The 16,581-nt window shown below is 32.8% G+C and overlaps 1 protein-coding gene across 1 annotated transcript in view; it reads right to left on the reverse strand.

Annotated features, from left to right (window-relative positions):
* HELRODRAFT_185773 (hypothetical protein) overlaps positions 1-14,924 on the reverse strand; it is a 29,390-nt gene extending 14,466 nt beyond the window's left edge. The window contains exons 1-3 of the mRNA XM_009023352.1: positions 14,709-14,924; positions 8,194-8,307; positions 4,814-4,952 (exon numbers count right to left, since the gene is read on the reverse strand). Of these exons, the coding sequence (XP_009021600.1) occupies positions 4,814-4,952; positions 8,194-8,307; positions 14,709-14,831 (376 nt within the window). The 5' untranslated portion in view covers positions 14,832-14,924. The remainder of the gene's footprint in view (positions 1-4,813; positions 4,953-8,193; positions 8,308-14,708) is intronic.
* Positions 14,925-16,581: the final 1,657 nt, after the last annotated feature.

Consider the following 16,581-nt stretch of genomic DNA (forward strand, 5'->3'; position numbering starts at 1 on the left):
CAACCAACTACAGTATACTCACAAACAACATTACCATCATGACAGCTTAATCTCATTATGTCTGCCTTAATCTCCTCTTAATCCATCCACATGTCAGAAAAAAAAAATTATTATATGAGATAAATTCTCAATCTCATAACCATCACACCTCTGTAAAATAAAGTAAACGCATTCAGCCTGAAAACACTATTAAAATGAAATTCCAAATTCAAGAAAGACGTACGTTGTCCATGAGGCGAGATCCTAACCCTAATCCTAACCCACAAACTTCACAACTTTGCATAAACTTACCTTCGATGTTTTTACTTTTCTACAAAATTAAACTTTAAAACTTTATAGAAACCAAACCGGGTTTTTACAGAGTCTTACAGTGTCTTATAGAGTTTTACGGAGTCTTCACATTCTTCAGAAACCATTTTCTCTTCTAAAATGTCTCTAACTCTTCAATTTTCATTAATTTGAAGTGCCTGCATTAAGAACTTGTAAATGTTGGATATAAATGTTGGATGTAAATGTTACATTTGTAAATGAAAATGTAAATTTTGGGTGATCCTGATGTGATGGGTGGATGGCGGATGGTGACTTTGCTATCTCGTCAATAAGTTCGTCATTTATGATGACGATGGTGAACTTTTTTTCTGGCAATTTCTACTGTTATCGAGATTTTAACGAATCACATTAAGAATGAGAGTAATACAATTGGGAACAATTAAATTAATAAGTAAATATATGTAATATTTATAATGTTTGTATGTTTGTAACGGACGATTAAGTATGAGAACATGTTCGTGTATGCAGCATGCATGTGTGTATGTGTGTGTGTGTGTGTGCGTGCGTGTGTGTGTGCGTGACACACTGCAAATAAATTTTTAGAACATTTCTTCACTTGATGTTTGCAGCTGTTTAAAGGTTTTCTTTTGTTATATTTTTTATATATAAAATAAAACAAGCGAGACAAGATTTGAAGAGATGACGTAATCGGAGAATCCATGAACCACGTACATAAAATATCATCCAAAAAATAATAAAAAAAAACAAATATTAATAATAACAAATATGTCAAGAATTAATGAGAAATTCATTAAAAAAAACTTAATTAAATAAAAATCCAATTGAATGGGATGCAAATTAGAAGCAGAGGTTAAAAAAAAGAGCGCGAACTTCTTTAAATTACATTTTAATGGATTGGTTGGTGAGTTTATTATTTCATATATACGCACATATATAACCCAACGTAATACATTAAAGACCTAAAACACATACCCTCAGAATCAAAATTACATTATAAGATTTAAGATACATACACACCTATCTATCTATACGTGTGTGTATGTCTACATTTCTAAGCGGCAAATAAATGAATTACACATTGCTGTGTTTGTTTAAAAGACGCTGTTCAAAATATGACCTATCGTCATTTTTCAGGCATACACAACGCCAGTGTTACATTTTGAATATTAATAACAGCACAAATTGTTGGTCCATATAGGCACGATTACTGTTGGAAAAAGTTGAAAAAATATCTGCTAGCTAACATATAACAAAATTATCTTTATATTTTCTCATCTGCTTAACTCATCAAATTTGAAAAAAGTTTCCATCTCGTGTTTCATATGAAACATTTGATACTATAACTTTTTATTAAATTTATTAACTTTCATTTTTTATAGTCATTATTAAAACATACTACCACATTTGGAATTTAACACTTTTAAAAATCCCATTCTGTGACACCATTTAAAAAATTTATTTACCTAAAAAACTTAAACCATCATACGATTTAATTTGTAAGAGGATTTTATCATTTTAACAATTCCAAACAATTTTTTACGGCTGAAGAAAATTAAAGGGACTCGATGGCAGGACCATGCTTCAAACGAGGAAATCAGACGTAGAACGAACCAACCGCGTGCATCGGAAGTGATCAGGATTCGGAGAATGAAGCAGACAGGTCATGCGCTGCATATGGACGCAAACAGGGCCACCAGAGAAGCCATGAAGTCTCAATGGCCTTCCTTTTGGTCTTTTCTACCAGGAAAAAGATGGGTATATCGTCTAAATGAAGATCTACAACGGGCAGGAATGTCCAAGTGTGGAATGACCAGGAGAAGATCAGGAATGACACGTGAAGAACTGGCAGAGATTAGGGATCGAAGAAAGGATGAGGGAATCAATGGCTGGGTACAGTTGATGGATGAGAAGACATGACAACTTCTACTGACTGCTTAAGTTGAGCAATTTTGTCAGCATGAGTTAATCTGATTGAATGAAGTCAACGTTATTATTTCCGTTCACGACTTCAACATAAATTACATTAAAAGGTAACTTCAAACATGTGTGTCTATGAAATGTGGAGGTGAATCAGTCTGGTCATCATCAGCACTGAGAGTTCTTCTTGAAAAAAATTGCAAATAGATTGGTATATCATTGATAGAATTCTAAATCAATTACAAACTCATTTTCTAGCAGCTTGCTGGGGTCCGGAAGTGAAATAACTTAACATTAATCGACCTCACTAAATATTATAAATGTTGAATGGAAATGAAGCTTGACAATGTTCAACAAATGAAGGGTTTTATTTGTCTGTTTGTTTGTTGAATGTACATGTACAAATTACTTAAACAACCATATATTGTGTTTGTGCTGCACGAGCATGCATTAACTGTTTATAAGTTGTGACTGCCTGTGAATTATATTGTTAGGACTAGCTAACATGTTAGCGTCTGGCATGATTTATATCAACTTCTTTAATAAACAAAGAAATGAATTCAATAGCTGTTTAAAATAAGCAGCAGAACATTCTATGAAGCGGTTTACAACTAAGAATGATAATGTTTATATCAACTTGATAATTGAGTTAGTTATCAATAACTGAACATTAACAAAATAAATTTATTTTCTAGATTACTGATATAAGTTCATTCAATAAGAATGAACTATAAATAATTGCAGAAACATGAAGATCAAACATATTTCTCAAACTTATTATGAACTAAATAATCTCAAAAATTTAATTAAAAACACAATTGAAAAATAACACAAAAATTAAATAAATAAATAAATTAATTAATTAATTAATTAATTACATAGGTGAAGTTAATGACTCAACAACTTAGCCACCACCACAACCACCAAAGTTTGGTGATAAGTTAATCAAATGTACATGAATTAGTCAGAAATCAGATGAGGAGCTAGCTGCACAGAGATCCTATCAAATTGGGGGTACCACACGGCACCCCACTTTGTAAAAAATGATGAAACATGGATCTTAATTGAATCGTAGGGAAGGAAGCTCACAAAACTCATCACTGTTTTAGATTCTATCATGTTTTTTTTTATTAGTAATTGGAAGTTACTAAAAAAAATTAACGTTAGCTTCGTTTTTTTCAGTAATTCAATTTCATAATCAGATTAATACAGTAACGTCCACATAATGTACATGTATACACCGCACATGTATGCGTGTATAGGATGCAAACACGAGCTGGGTGTCTGTATTATATTACAGTTTCAGAAAATTCACCAGCATAAATTGTTGGTGTATCCAAAAACAAGAAAGTAACACGCGTATATAAATTAACATTCAACATTAATTACCTGTTTTTAACCATCTATAGATAGCGTGAAATAAACAAAGCGTATGCATCTATGTATGTATTGTATACATTGTTAATACATTGCCTATATGTTTGTTGCCTTGCCAGTGTATGTTGATGTATGTTGATGTATGTTGATGCTGTATGTTGATGTATGTTGATGCTGTATGTTGAGTTGTATGTTAAGTTGTATGTTGGTGTACATCGTTGCCGCATGCTGTTGTATTTTATATTTGGTTTTATTTGTTTTCTTAACCACGAACAATGCAGTTAAATTTGTTAAAATAACGATAACTTTGAAGTAGAATTGCAAAATAAAATTTCTCTAGTATTACCAACGAATTAACTCACTATAAAAACTAGTCAGGTCTACACTTTATAGAACAAAAAAAAATGTTATATAAACGAACATGATTAATCAATAAAACAAATTGAAAAAAGTTGACGCAACAGATGGCGGGCGTTCGTTCGTATTCAAAATACATAATACGTTGTATTTCAAGCCGTTAATATGTTGGATTTTACGTTGTATTTATTATACGCTGACATACAGACTCTGAAAAACTTATTAATCTGAAAAAGTAAAAATAAAAAATATTTTTTGGAAAAGCGCAATAAAACATGATGTAAGTGTTAAGAGGAACATCATCTGCATCCTCGCCTTGTTTATCTACATCCAGTCAGTTTGAGTAATGGTCTTTATGAAGATCTATCCTACAATGCTTTCTAAAAATTTGTAACTAAAAAAAGCAGCAAACAAAAACAAAATAATTTTTCATCTGAGTTTTACATGTGGCCATATTTAGACCAAATATTTTGTTGAGATTACGTACTGGATAATACATACATATATATATATATATATATATATATATATATACTATATATATATTATACTCTCCATCCAGGATACTTCACGCAAGACGCTTATCAACTACATTTAATTTGGGAGGCCTATCAAACGCTCTACACAAGTTACTTATCAAATAATCACAAGTATTTAAGTAATTTAATCGACCTAATATCCATATAGAAACCAAAAATAACAAATGAATGAACATTTGAAAGCAAACAAACGTCTATAACAAACACACCATGTCCTCATATCTGCCACCTTGCCACAGCACCCAGCAAACGACTAAACAAACATGACAACAAGAACAACATAACAAGAACAAGAATACCCCAACCAAACAAACAACGAACGAAGCACCAACCTGGTTTTCTATGCACTCCAGCCGGCATGACAACCACCTTGGCACCATCCAAGCAGGTTTTCAACTGATCAGGTCCCAAATGACTGGACACTTTGGCGCGTGTTGAACAGTGGGACAAGTCTGCTGCCACACCTGGTACCTGAGGTGGTGAGATGTAGATGGATGTGGAGAGTTGTGGTGAGATGTGGAAAGATATGGTATAATGTGGAGAGACCGACCAAATGCAACAAACTATTTTGACCACGTTTGCTTCACTGACGATGCCAAGATTTTTAGCAGTTGTAAAAACACATCAACAAAACAATTGCAATACTAGTGCAGAAATAGCGCATTTTGTCTCGTGGTTCCAGTTTTATTGCAACAGATTCAAAGACTCGGATGATTGTGTTTAGACCAACGAAATACTTGAACTATAAAGTATTATATGAAATCAACAACTACGAAATAACTGAAAATAAAACCATAAAATTTTTGGGTGTTTTTTGGACCAAAAATTAAACTTCAAGCCACATGTAGACCACCTCTCTAACAAATTAGCATGGGCAATTGGAAAAATGAACAGAGAAAATTCTTATCTCAAGAAAGATGTTTAAACTTACTCTACGACGACATCTGTCTATCCTATGCGATATACTGAAATGTGGTTTGGACAAATGCTTATCAATCGACCACCAATCCATCAAAATGCTGATGAAGAAGGCAATCAGGATTTTCATGCTATACCAATGAGCCATTTATTTATTGCAACTAACAATCTAGAACTCCTTAAATCAAACTTATACATCATTGCTAATTTTGTTTATTTTACAGGTAACTGTCAAATGAGCTTCCTCTCATTTTAAATAACTATTCTTATGATAAATTTATAGATTTTTTTATATTTTTAAAATTTAGTGATTGTGGGTCTGTAATCGCCTATTATAGAAAATTTGGAAAACTTTATCTAATTTATCATATTATAAATATAAGTTTTGCTGAAACAGTATATAAAAAGTTAACTGTCTTTTGTTCTGTTTGGCTACAAATGCTAAAAATAGCTAAAAAAAATATTTATAAATCCGGGTTGAGCAGAGTTATGTGAAAATTGTCTACAATGTAAGAAGATAAACTTCACCAACTTTTACGCAAGGAAAAACCAGAAAATGTTGACTAACCTTTCGGCGGATTTATCAAGTTTCAATGCTAATTTATTGACTCTGATATAATTTATTGTTTATCCGGAAGATGATATTAGCCTACAGAACAGCCATAAAAATAAAGAAAAAAAAGTAATTTCAAGAAAGAAAAAAAGAGATAACCTCTCCCACACATCGTCGATGGTACTAAAGTCACCCAACAAAGGTATGTTTGGTGTTGAAAGGGCTTATGACACCGAGATGTTATTGAGGATATACGAGATGAAAATAACCTTAAAAATGCGTTAAATAATATAAATATGATGGATAGTACAGATAATGCAGAAACTGGGCTACAGCTAGTTGCGATAGACTTCATCAGAGCTAAACAAACAGACGCAAAAAATTCATTCCAAACAAGAAAAAAATTACTAATTGCAGCAGGAGGCAGTGAATACGGTACTGAAGCTGAAGCATCTTTGACTGTAGAGCATCTTAAATTACTACCAAATGATAAAGACCTCAAAGTTATAACAAATGTGAATCGACAAATAATAGCATCCATAGAAACTACGCATCAAACCTTAAAAAACAGGCCAAGCGATACAATGGTTTCAGATAAAATAGACTTTCCGGTAGAAATTGGTGATAACGTAATTATACAATTCCTGATGTCGATAGATCCTAAAAAGATCTACATAATATAGTCGGGGTGATTCTACAGAGGACTATCCGGGATTTCACAAGATTGGAGCAAAATATAGAATGCTCAAAAAACTATATTGCAGATGTGTACCTACGTATTTCTTAAATGTTTTATCCTAAAATTAATACACTATTTAAATGTCATTTACATGTCAGAATTCAACAAGCGAAAAGAAACGTTTTGCATGAAGATGTTCCAAATTAAACTTCACCCTTGAGAACTCTTGCTAAGGGAGAATATTCTTAACAACGTTTCTTTTTAAAAAGTTATGGCTAAGTTAAAAAGGCCAAAGACTAGTTAACTAGTTTGATAACTTTTAATTAATGCCGTCAATAAATATTTTTAAAACCATCTCTGGTTTTCAAACCCAAATCAGTTTCTCGAGTGCTAGTTTTAACACAGAGAATGGCCATGCATCTTTTTAAATTTTCAAATCCTACAGAAGCGTTAACTAATTTTTTTAAAAATTATCATTTCCATTCGTAGTTGAGAAACAGAGCAGCAGGGCAAATGATGCTACTCAACAGATGATCATGTGATGTGATGCTACTCAACTCATTGTTAGGCTTTTGAATCAAATTATTTAAGTTAAGTAATCACATGCCGCGAAAATTTCGTCCAATGACAATGGGAGAGGAAATTAGAAAAACAGAATAGAAAAAGAAAATTTAAAAAAGTGAGAAGAGGAGGAGAAAGAAGAGAGAGTGTGAAAGAGAAAGAAAGTGAGAGAGAGAGAGATAGACAGGCAGGCAGGCAGACAGGCAGACAGACAGACAGACAGACAGACAGACAGACAGACAGACAGACAGACAGACAGATAGATAGATAGATAGATAGATAGATAGATAGACAAATGGATGGATGGATAGATGGATAGACTTATAACATCTAAACATCTACGTAGCATAAAGTAGTCTAATAATGAGATGATGTGCTATCATTACAACAATACAAATCCTTAACAAAGGATGCGAAAAATGAGAAACACTGGAATACATGAAAACATACAAAAAGCACGACAAACTAACCCATGAAACAAATCCACAGGCACACACACACACACACACACACACACACACACACACATACACAGACAGACCGACACAATGCTACTTGTTTGATTACATACGTGTGAATGAATGGATGCTATTAACTAGGCATGATATTAAGTAATAAATATAAACTAAACAATAAGACATTATATTTTATTACGTGTAATTATGAGAGTAGTATCGCGTAAACATCATCACGTGACACCGATCAAACATCAGAAAATATGCCCTATTCCAGTTCACTAAACAACATCAAACCATCTGTCACACAACAAATAGCAAAGTGCAACACACACACACACACACACGAAACAACACAACAACAACTAAACAGCGTCATAACATAAAAACACACAAAAAATCGTTAAAGTGAATCAATACAACGATTCCAACACCACCGTATTAAAACATTATACAGCAGAAACGCCAAAATAACAATATCACACGACAATAAACACAACAACAACAGCAGCAACAGCAACAACATTACAGACAGATACAACTAACCTGAACAATATCATATAGAGCTAGATGTGAGATGTGCGGGTTGATCTTGAGCAGGAGTGACAGGGGCTGTCCAAGTCCCCCCGCTGCACCTAGCACTGCTACTTTCGAATTCGTCTGCAAGTTTTATTTTATGGTGTGGTTGGTTTTTGGAAAAAATAAACCAAAGCAAAAAAACATATTTTTATCACTGTTCAATTTTTATTTATATATTCATATACCTATACCTTTATTTATTTATTAGTAGTGCTTGTTTGCAGCAAAGCTTTTTAATCCTTGCTATAAAATATCAAAATTTAAATAAATCAAGAAAACACGCTGACCGGTCAATATGGTTAATTAATACGGTTTTGTTTGCTCGTTTTTCAAATCATTACTTCAAATCATATAAAATGACCAATAGAATCGTCATTTCACATTTCTTAACATCATCTACTTCAACAGAATGCGAATGGAAACTGCAGCTGATCAGCTGCCAGAGAATTTAGTACCAAATGCTACCAGAGAAGAGAAGGCAAAGAGTTAGTTAGTAGCTTCACTGAGACAACTCAACAACTCCTTCGGAAACGAAACTGAAAAACGTGGTTCCTGTTGAAACGTGTGCAGCTGCGTGCAAGGAGAATGTTGAGTGGTGGATGAGGGACAAGGAGGATTAGAGTTATGAATTCAAAATGCAATTTTAAGCCTGGAAAATTAAATTCTTCTTTCTAAAATTTGCTGACATACCCGCAATGTACAACGTGTAATTAATTCTAAAAAAATTAATAACAAAATATACAGACGAATAAAAGATTTGGTGAGCAATTAAAAACACCGACAAATTAATAAATAAATAAAATAAAATAAACAAACCAATAAACAAATAAACAAATAAATAAACGAATAAAAAGAAGTGAAAAAAAATATGTTTAAGAATTTTCTAGTTGCATGTTGAAGACTGGGCACAACATTTATGTAGCTGCTATTATATTAGCTGCTGTTGGTTTTGTTGTCATGTTAATGTTGTTGTCGCGTTAATGTTGTTGTTGTCACGTTAATGTTGTTGCCTTGTTAATATCATTGACTGATTCAACATTTTTACGTTTGTGGCATGGAGAAAATGAGGCAACATAGTAACATAAACCTCTCCACCTATACAGTCATCATGTCATCATCTCCGTAATCACCAGCTATACCAATTCTTCAGCCCTTTTTAACCACAGTCTTCCATACTATCATCGTCACCATCATCATCTTCTTCATTATCCTCACCATCATCATCACTATCATCATCATCATCATTATCATCACTATCATCATCACTATCACCATCAACATCATCAAGTTAGCTTCGACAAAGTTAATTTTTCAGCAGAATGGTTGAAATGAATGCAATGTGCAAAGTAGCTTTGAACGTTACAGACAAATTGAAAATGACGGTGATGAATGGATTTGTTTGTGGGAAGTGAACGGCAACGTGTTGAAAAAAAATTAATAAAAATATGATAATGTAGTAGTGCTGGTAATTAAGTGACGACAACAACGACGAATTTGTGAAGTCATTTCAAAAGGAAGCGTGATGTTTACGACGATATTTTGTGTATTGCATACAATGAAATGTAATGTAAAGTATACAATGTAATGTAATGTAAAGTATACAATGTAATGTAATGTATACAATGTATGGTAATCTAAAGTAATCAATGTATTGTAATGTAACACATATGAAATGAAATGCAGCATACTGTGATGCAGCGGCATATGACAAGATGACAGTGAAACACACACATACAGATGAGACACTGTGGGCCGCCTAGCCTACCGAGTCGGAATTTTTGAGGGGGCCGAAGTCGAATTTTTAAAGGGGCCGAAGTTGGAATTTTTAAGAGGCCGGAGTCGGAATTTTTAAAGGGTCGGAGTCGGAATTTTTAAGGGGCCGGAGTCGGAATTTTTAAGGGGCCGGAGTCGGATTTTTTTATTTGACTCCGGAAATGGTTATTAATTTTTTTTTTAAATTTTCCATTTTTTTTCGAATTTTTTTTTAAGATTGTGCAATTTAGAGGATAAACATATGCAGTGATAAGAAATCATATTTAATACTGAATAAAATCACATAACTTCTTTCATTAAGTTGTAAAACATAAAAATTAAGTAATTTTACTAAGGAAAACAATTACATTGACTGATTTTAAGCGTTTCTAAAGATATTTACCTATTTAGTGGTGATAAAAAGAGGAAATTACGATGCAAAATTTGAAATTTTTCACTGAAATTCGAAACCCGGAGTTGGGTTTTTTGAGGAGCTGGAGTCGGATTCGGATATTTTGATGTAATGATGACGTAATGATGATGTAATAAGGATCTAATAATGATGTGATGATGACGTAACGAAGATACCATAATGATGAAGTCATAATGATTATGTTAAGATGACGTCATATCATAGAACAATTTAATGACCTGGTCATGACGTCATGGTGGTACTATGACGTCATTAAAAAAAAAACATTGAAAAGAAGTTGTAAGTGTGGAATCATGTAAAATCGTTGTTGCGCTGTGATTTGGGTATGATGATATGTAATCGCGTCATTAGCGTAATTTAACCCAAATTTCATCAACTGCAATCACCAATTTAAATTTAGTTGAAAAAAATACACACACGCCAATCCAAATAAAACTTGTGAAATGGCACGACACGTGAATGATTTATCTACATTGAAATTAATTAACAAACAAGAACTGGTCTAGCGCCATCGGCTGATTAACATCTCATTAACATACGAACGACATCAACAGCCATAATGAAAACATCAAACTTCAGCAGATCACATTAAATAAAAAACCAAAGAAATGACACAAGACAAACATGCAAACAACGACACCAAACAACACCAGATGGCACCACACAACACCAGATGACATTAATTAATCGAACTGCAAGAAAAAACTGGAAATGAAATGAAGAAAAATGGCAATAAAATGGAATGATGCAATGTAGATACCGGACTGAGATGGCAACATAAACAAAAAACAAATGAAAGATACAAAAAATATTGAACCAAAAACTTAATAACAAAATGCTAATGATATAAATGAATGTTTGTTTATAAACGCTTGAGTCATGGAAAAATAATTATGAACCTCCTAGGAAAGGTTCATGGATGCTCATGAAATGAGCAAATATTGAAAAATTGAATGCAGATAAGCACAATCACTGGTTCAATAATAATAACGATAATAAATAATAATAATAATAATAATAATAATAATAACCACACAACAACAATAATGATAACAAATAATATATCGCATAGTGAAAATAATATCACAAAATATCATCAGTTCTCTCTGAACGAATTTTCATCAGAGGTGTCAACAGAAACACACGAACGGAACATGTGATTTGGCGTGTATCGGCCGCTGCATTACACACGTACACAACACACATTGCATGTGATGAGCATCAATCGGGGACGTCTCTGCAGTTGAACCCGGTCAACGCAACAGCAGAGAGCCGGGTGCTTTAACCATTATACTATCCTGCACGCCATCCGAACGCATAACAATCTCACAAACGTGCAAGAGCCAATTGCCAATGAAAACATTATAATAGGTTAGAAAAAGAATTGAGAGTGAGACACTTGAAAGTTCAAGCAGCTCAACATTCTGAGAAGTGATTACCAAGAAGGGAATAACAACATGAAGAGTAATGAGAATAAAAATGTAGTTTCAAAAAAGCGAGCGATATAAATTTAGAATGGTGTTCAAAATTGAATTCAATTCCTAGGTTCAGTGGAATCAACAACCGACAAACATCGTAAAGGATACACGTGTTAAACGACGCACCACGCATGAAGCGTGTGATCTTTTTGTCATATTCGAGTCGAACCCGGTAACTGCACGCACTGTGAAACGGCACCTGGCGACTCTAACCACTAGGCCACCGCGCCGCCCTAATGTTATTGTGTGACATGCTACAATATTAAAAAAACGAAAACAAAATGAAATCCAAATCACATTTGTAATGAAAAAATTAGGCATTAAATGAAGATGCATCTTCTCAACCAGCTCCATTTCATTTTTCATAAAAAACATTTTCATTGAGATGAATTCTCATTGAAACCACCACAAACCATCACTGCAGTAACCATCACTTTAAAACACTTCCCTGAGGATCTTTCCAACTTTTCACCATGCACATCTACATTTTCATTCTGTAACGTATGAACCCAAAGTAAAGTATCAATCATATTGACCACATCAACCACACACTATGATACAATTCCATCGCATATAACATAAGATAACATAACATGGTTTATAGTGGTCCGGTAGACTAGTCATTAGTCTCTGTGTGAGAACCGCTGTTAATTAATTGTCCAAAAATCCTAGTTTTCCCAGCTTGATCTTAAAATTGTTGGTTGATTCCGCGAGAACCGTCTCATCATTCAGCTCACTCCACAACCCTGCTACTGAAAAATCTGCTGCTTGATTTTACCAACTGACTTCTTAAAAAACTTGTATGCATGACCTCGTAGTCCATTCCATGTACATCATATTTTTCATCATGTGATGCCATTTATCATTCCATCCAGCCATCACTTCATTCCCCCATGCCACCCTCGTCACTTCATCACATCATCACTTGCACCTGGCAACACATGCAAACATTAAAGTTTAAAATGAGACGAGCACCCCAATGATAATTAACATGATGCTAACGTACAAGCACATACATGATCAACCACGTATAACATCACAAACAAGATGTCTGCATCGCTAAGCCTTCCTAATGAATTTCTGAGGTGATGCATTTGAAGGAAATGTGCTTGTGCAGTGCACCTGGCAGTAGTGACCTGTTCATGTTACTAATGAATACTTATGCATACAAACACCTGCATACCGACGGACATACTTATTAATAAAGAGAATTCAATACATGTACAAGCAAATATCTGATAGTTTGACTCCACTCACATGACCACAAACTCAAATCAACCTGGGCTCAATGAGAAAATCTGTGAACACACTATTGATATTATTTCAATTTGTCAATTCAGTGGTGATACTGCGTAAACCATCATCTTGTTGTGTGTGTGTGCATGAGTGTGTGTGTGTGTGTGTGTGTGTGTGGGTGGAAAAGAGAGAGCATGTGTAGTAAGAAAAATTATTAGTATGACGGGCCGTAACAACAAACCAAAAATATTCATGTCTGTTATCTCCATCGTGTCAAGATTTGAAGGCAACCCTACCAAGGCATACAAACAAGCAAGAATCTCAGAGATCTGTGAAGAGATTGTGAGACTTGTACTTGCACAAAATTTCCTCCTAACAGATGACGGATAACTTGCATCAATCCGACATGCTTCCTTCCCAAGAAATCATCAATCACTGCTTAGTTTTCCCACCAAGACAAGTGACCAAGTTTCAAAAATTTTAAAGATAGGATTATTTCAATTCATACTCAACTGAGTTTTTGATCATTCAAACATTTCTGCAAAACATTAGTCAAAAATTGTCTTAAGTAAAATTATTTGTTATGTAATGCTTAAATTTTGAATGCACAAGTGCTTAAATTTAATTAGTAATGTGAGTAAATAAATTAAAAGATTTGACAATTTCTAAAAATACATTATTAATAAAAATTTTAAAGACACTTTCTCTTAAAAAAAATTGTTAAACTTTAAATGTTTTAATAATTAATTGCATTTTAATATAAAATTCAAAAGTTATAATTTTTACATCTTTTATTTAAACAACTGAGAAAAATATTAATGAGCAAAAAGTTAATCGACATTAATGAGCAAATTAAACATGTGAGTGATACATTGATTCATTAACAAGGCAAGTTGTTGCCACCAGCACTGAATTAGAAATTAAGAAGGCCTATTAATTGGTTTGATTTTATAGAATATATATAAAAATATATATACCTAAAACACTTTCCAATTAGAGGAAATATACAAAATTTAAATTTATTAACAAAAATCGTCTGAGTAAAAAATAATATTATTTAAAAAATTATAAAAGACATCTCATAAAAAAATTGTTCCACTTTGTTCAACTATTAATTTCTATTTTTTATAGTAGTCATAATTAATCCCCAATATTTATTTATCATTGTCCAACATTTATCAGATCTGTTAGAGCCCTCATATGTCATGCAGGCTCGTTTTTATTTTTAAGTTGCCAAAAAAGTTTAATGAACTACTAAAATCAAATCAAACTAAAATCTAAAATCAATCTGGAATAGCAATACTTTGCTTTAAAACAAAACTTCAAAAAAATGTAATATTATTTTTTAGTAATTTGTTTTGTTAGCAGATATAATAATGATAATAACAAATTTTTATAAATTAAATAATTAATAATGGCGCAAAATTATGATAATCAGATAAATTGACAATGACTGAGCAGTGAAAAAACTAAGTTATCATAGAAATAAAGAGCTGACAACTCAATCTAGAAGATTATTTTAATAGAAAATTGAATTTTGAACAATAAAAAGGCAATTTCCAAGTTTTAAGTTTGCACTTTACCTGCGAAGTTATCGAAAATGACCTCTGGTTGTGATTGAAGTTTAAGATGGCGGGCTGCAGTTTCCTTACCACGGGACTAATTAACTGTTTACCACAATTTAGATTTTTTAATATGAGCGCCATATTTATTTGATTTTTAATAATTTAGAAAAAACTACTTTAAAATTAAGGTCAACAAAACATTAAAAACTCAAACTCCGAATCAGAAATATTTGTTTACTCCTATGTTCACCATAGACTGACTGCATACATACAGCTACAACACAGCACACAGTGAACAGTGCTACTTAGTTTTTTCTATCTACGTATCATATAATATCTACATACTCACGTACGTAATATGTACACACACACGTACATAATATGTACACACGTGTGTACACACACACACCACATTACTTGAAAATAACGCATGCACACGCTTTAACGCTGGTTAGTAAGCCTTGCATTATATTATCACATGGCGGAATATATTGTAAACACATTGAAATGAAATGCATATATGATATGATCATTCGTTCATTCATTCGTTCATTTATTCGTTCATTCATTCGTTCATTCATTAAGTTTAAGACGTATTCGATGTTCTTTAAAATCATTGGATTCGTGTGAACTGTGGAGTATTTTGCGATTGTTTCGTTTCGAACACAACACTGTTTAGGAACATAATGAGATATTTCAATTTCGAATTTTCGTCTGCATACATTCTTCACGAATCATCTTCAATTATAATTTATTATTATGAATGACTGAAACAATGGCGCAACGGCAGTACAACATGTATTTTCGTTTAAGTTTCGGGATAACTTGTTTCGTTTCAATCCAGGTGAACGTCCAAAACGATACACATATACCGGATGAAAATATTTAAATGAATGCTGACAGTTGCAATTGATCTACATACATAAATACACACGTGCATACATACACACATGAATGCATACACATATGCATGCATACATGACATTCATGCATGCATACATGACATACATACATACACCCATACATGCATATTTACATACATATTGATATATAGCTAACAAACAAACATACATGGTTACATACATTCCAACGCATATATACATAAACAAATTTATATAGTAATGTATATATGTGATAGTGTGCTTATATTCGTGTGTGTAAGAAACACTGAATGCATCGCATATACACTAGATAGTTTGCCTGCTTCTATTTTGCATGCAGAGACTTAATAATAATGGAAAGCTGTGATGTTTTGTATTTACCTTTCGGGTTCTAGGGTCATATATGATGCCGCTGAAAATGGAAAACTGAAAAATTAAAGAGACTACAGAGAATAGCCTCAAAATGACGACTGCTTGTACCAAAATATATAAACAAATTAAAACTTAGATTTACCAACAGTACGTACAGAAGAATTAAAAGAAACATGACTATGGAGTAAAATTTGCTAAATATTTATGGGACAAAAAGGTGAACCTGAAAAAACTGATAAAGAGCTGCCGGTAAAAGGATATCACGCTTTTTTGCGTTCTTTTTGTTTCCCCCTTCCTCCCTTGTCCAAACTATCATGAACTTTTAAACACCCCATATCCCCATGTAAAGCAAGTCGCAATGTTTCAATATACTTCATGCAAATTATCAATATCACAAATGATGGTTGACAACAAAAATCAACTACATTTGATAGCGAAGAGTGTAGATAAAAACATGCATAACTTCCTGATTATAATGAAAAAGAAACAAAAAATAAAGCATATAAAGCAATTCAATATTGATTTTATAAACCTTTTTGACAAAAAGTTTCTTACAAAAATTTAATAATTCAGTGATTGATTTTTAAAAAAAAAGCAAAATTTGGATGTCACATAACCTTTATCTTCTCTTACTTTCT

This window comes from Helobdella robusta, assembly GCF_000326865.2.
Source record: "Helobdella robusta unplaced genomic scaffold HELROscaffold_36, whole genome shotgun sequence".
Lineage (NCBI taxonomy): Eukaryota > Metazoa > Annelida > Clitellata > Rhynchobdellida > Glossiphoniidae > Helobdella > Helobdella robusta.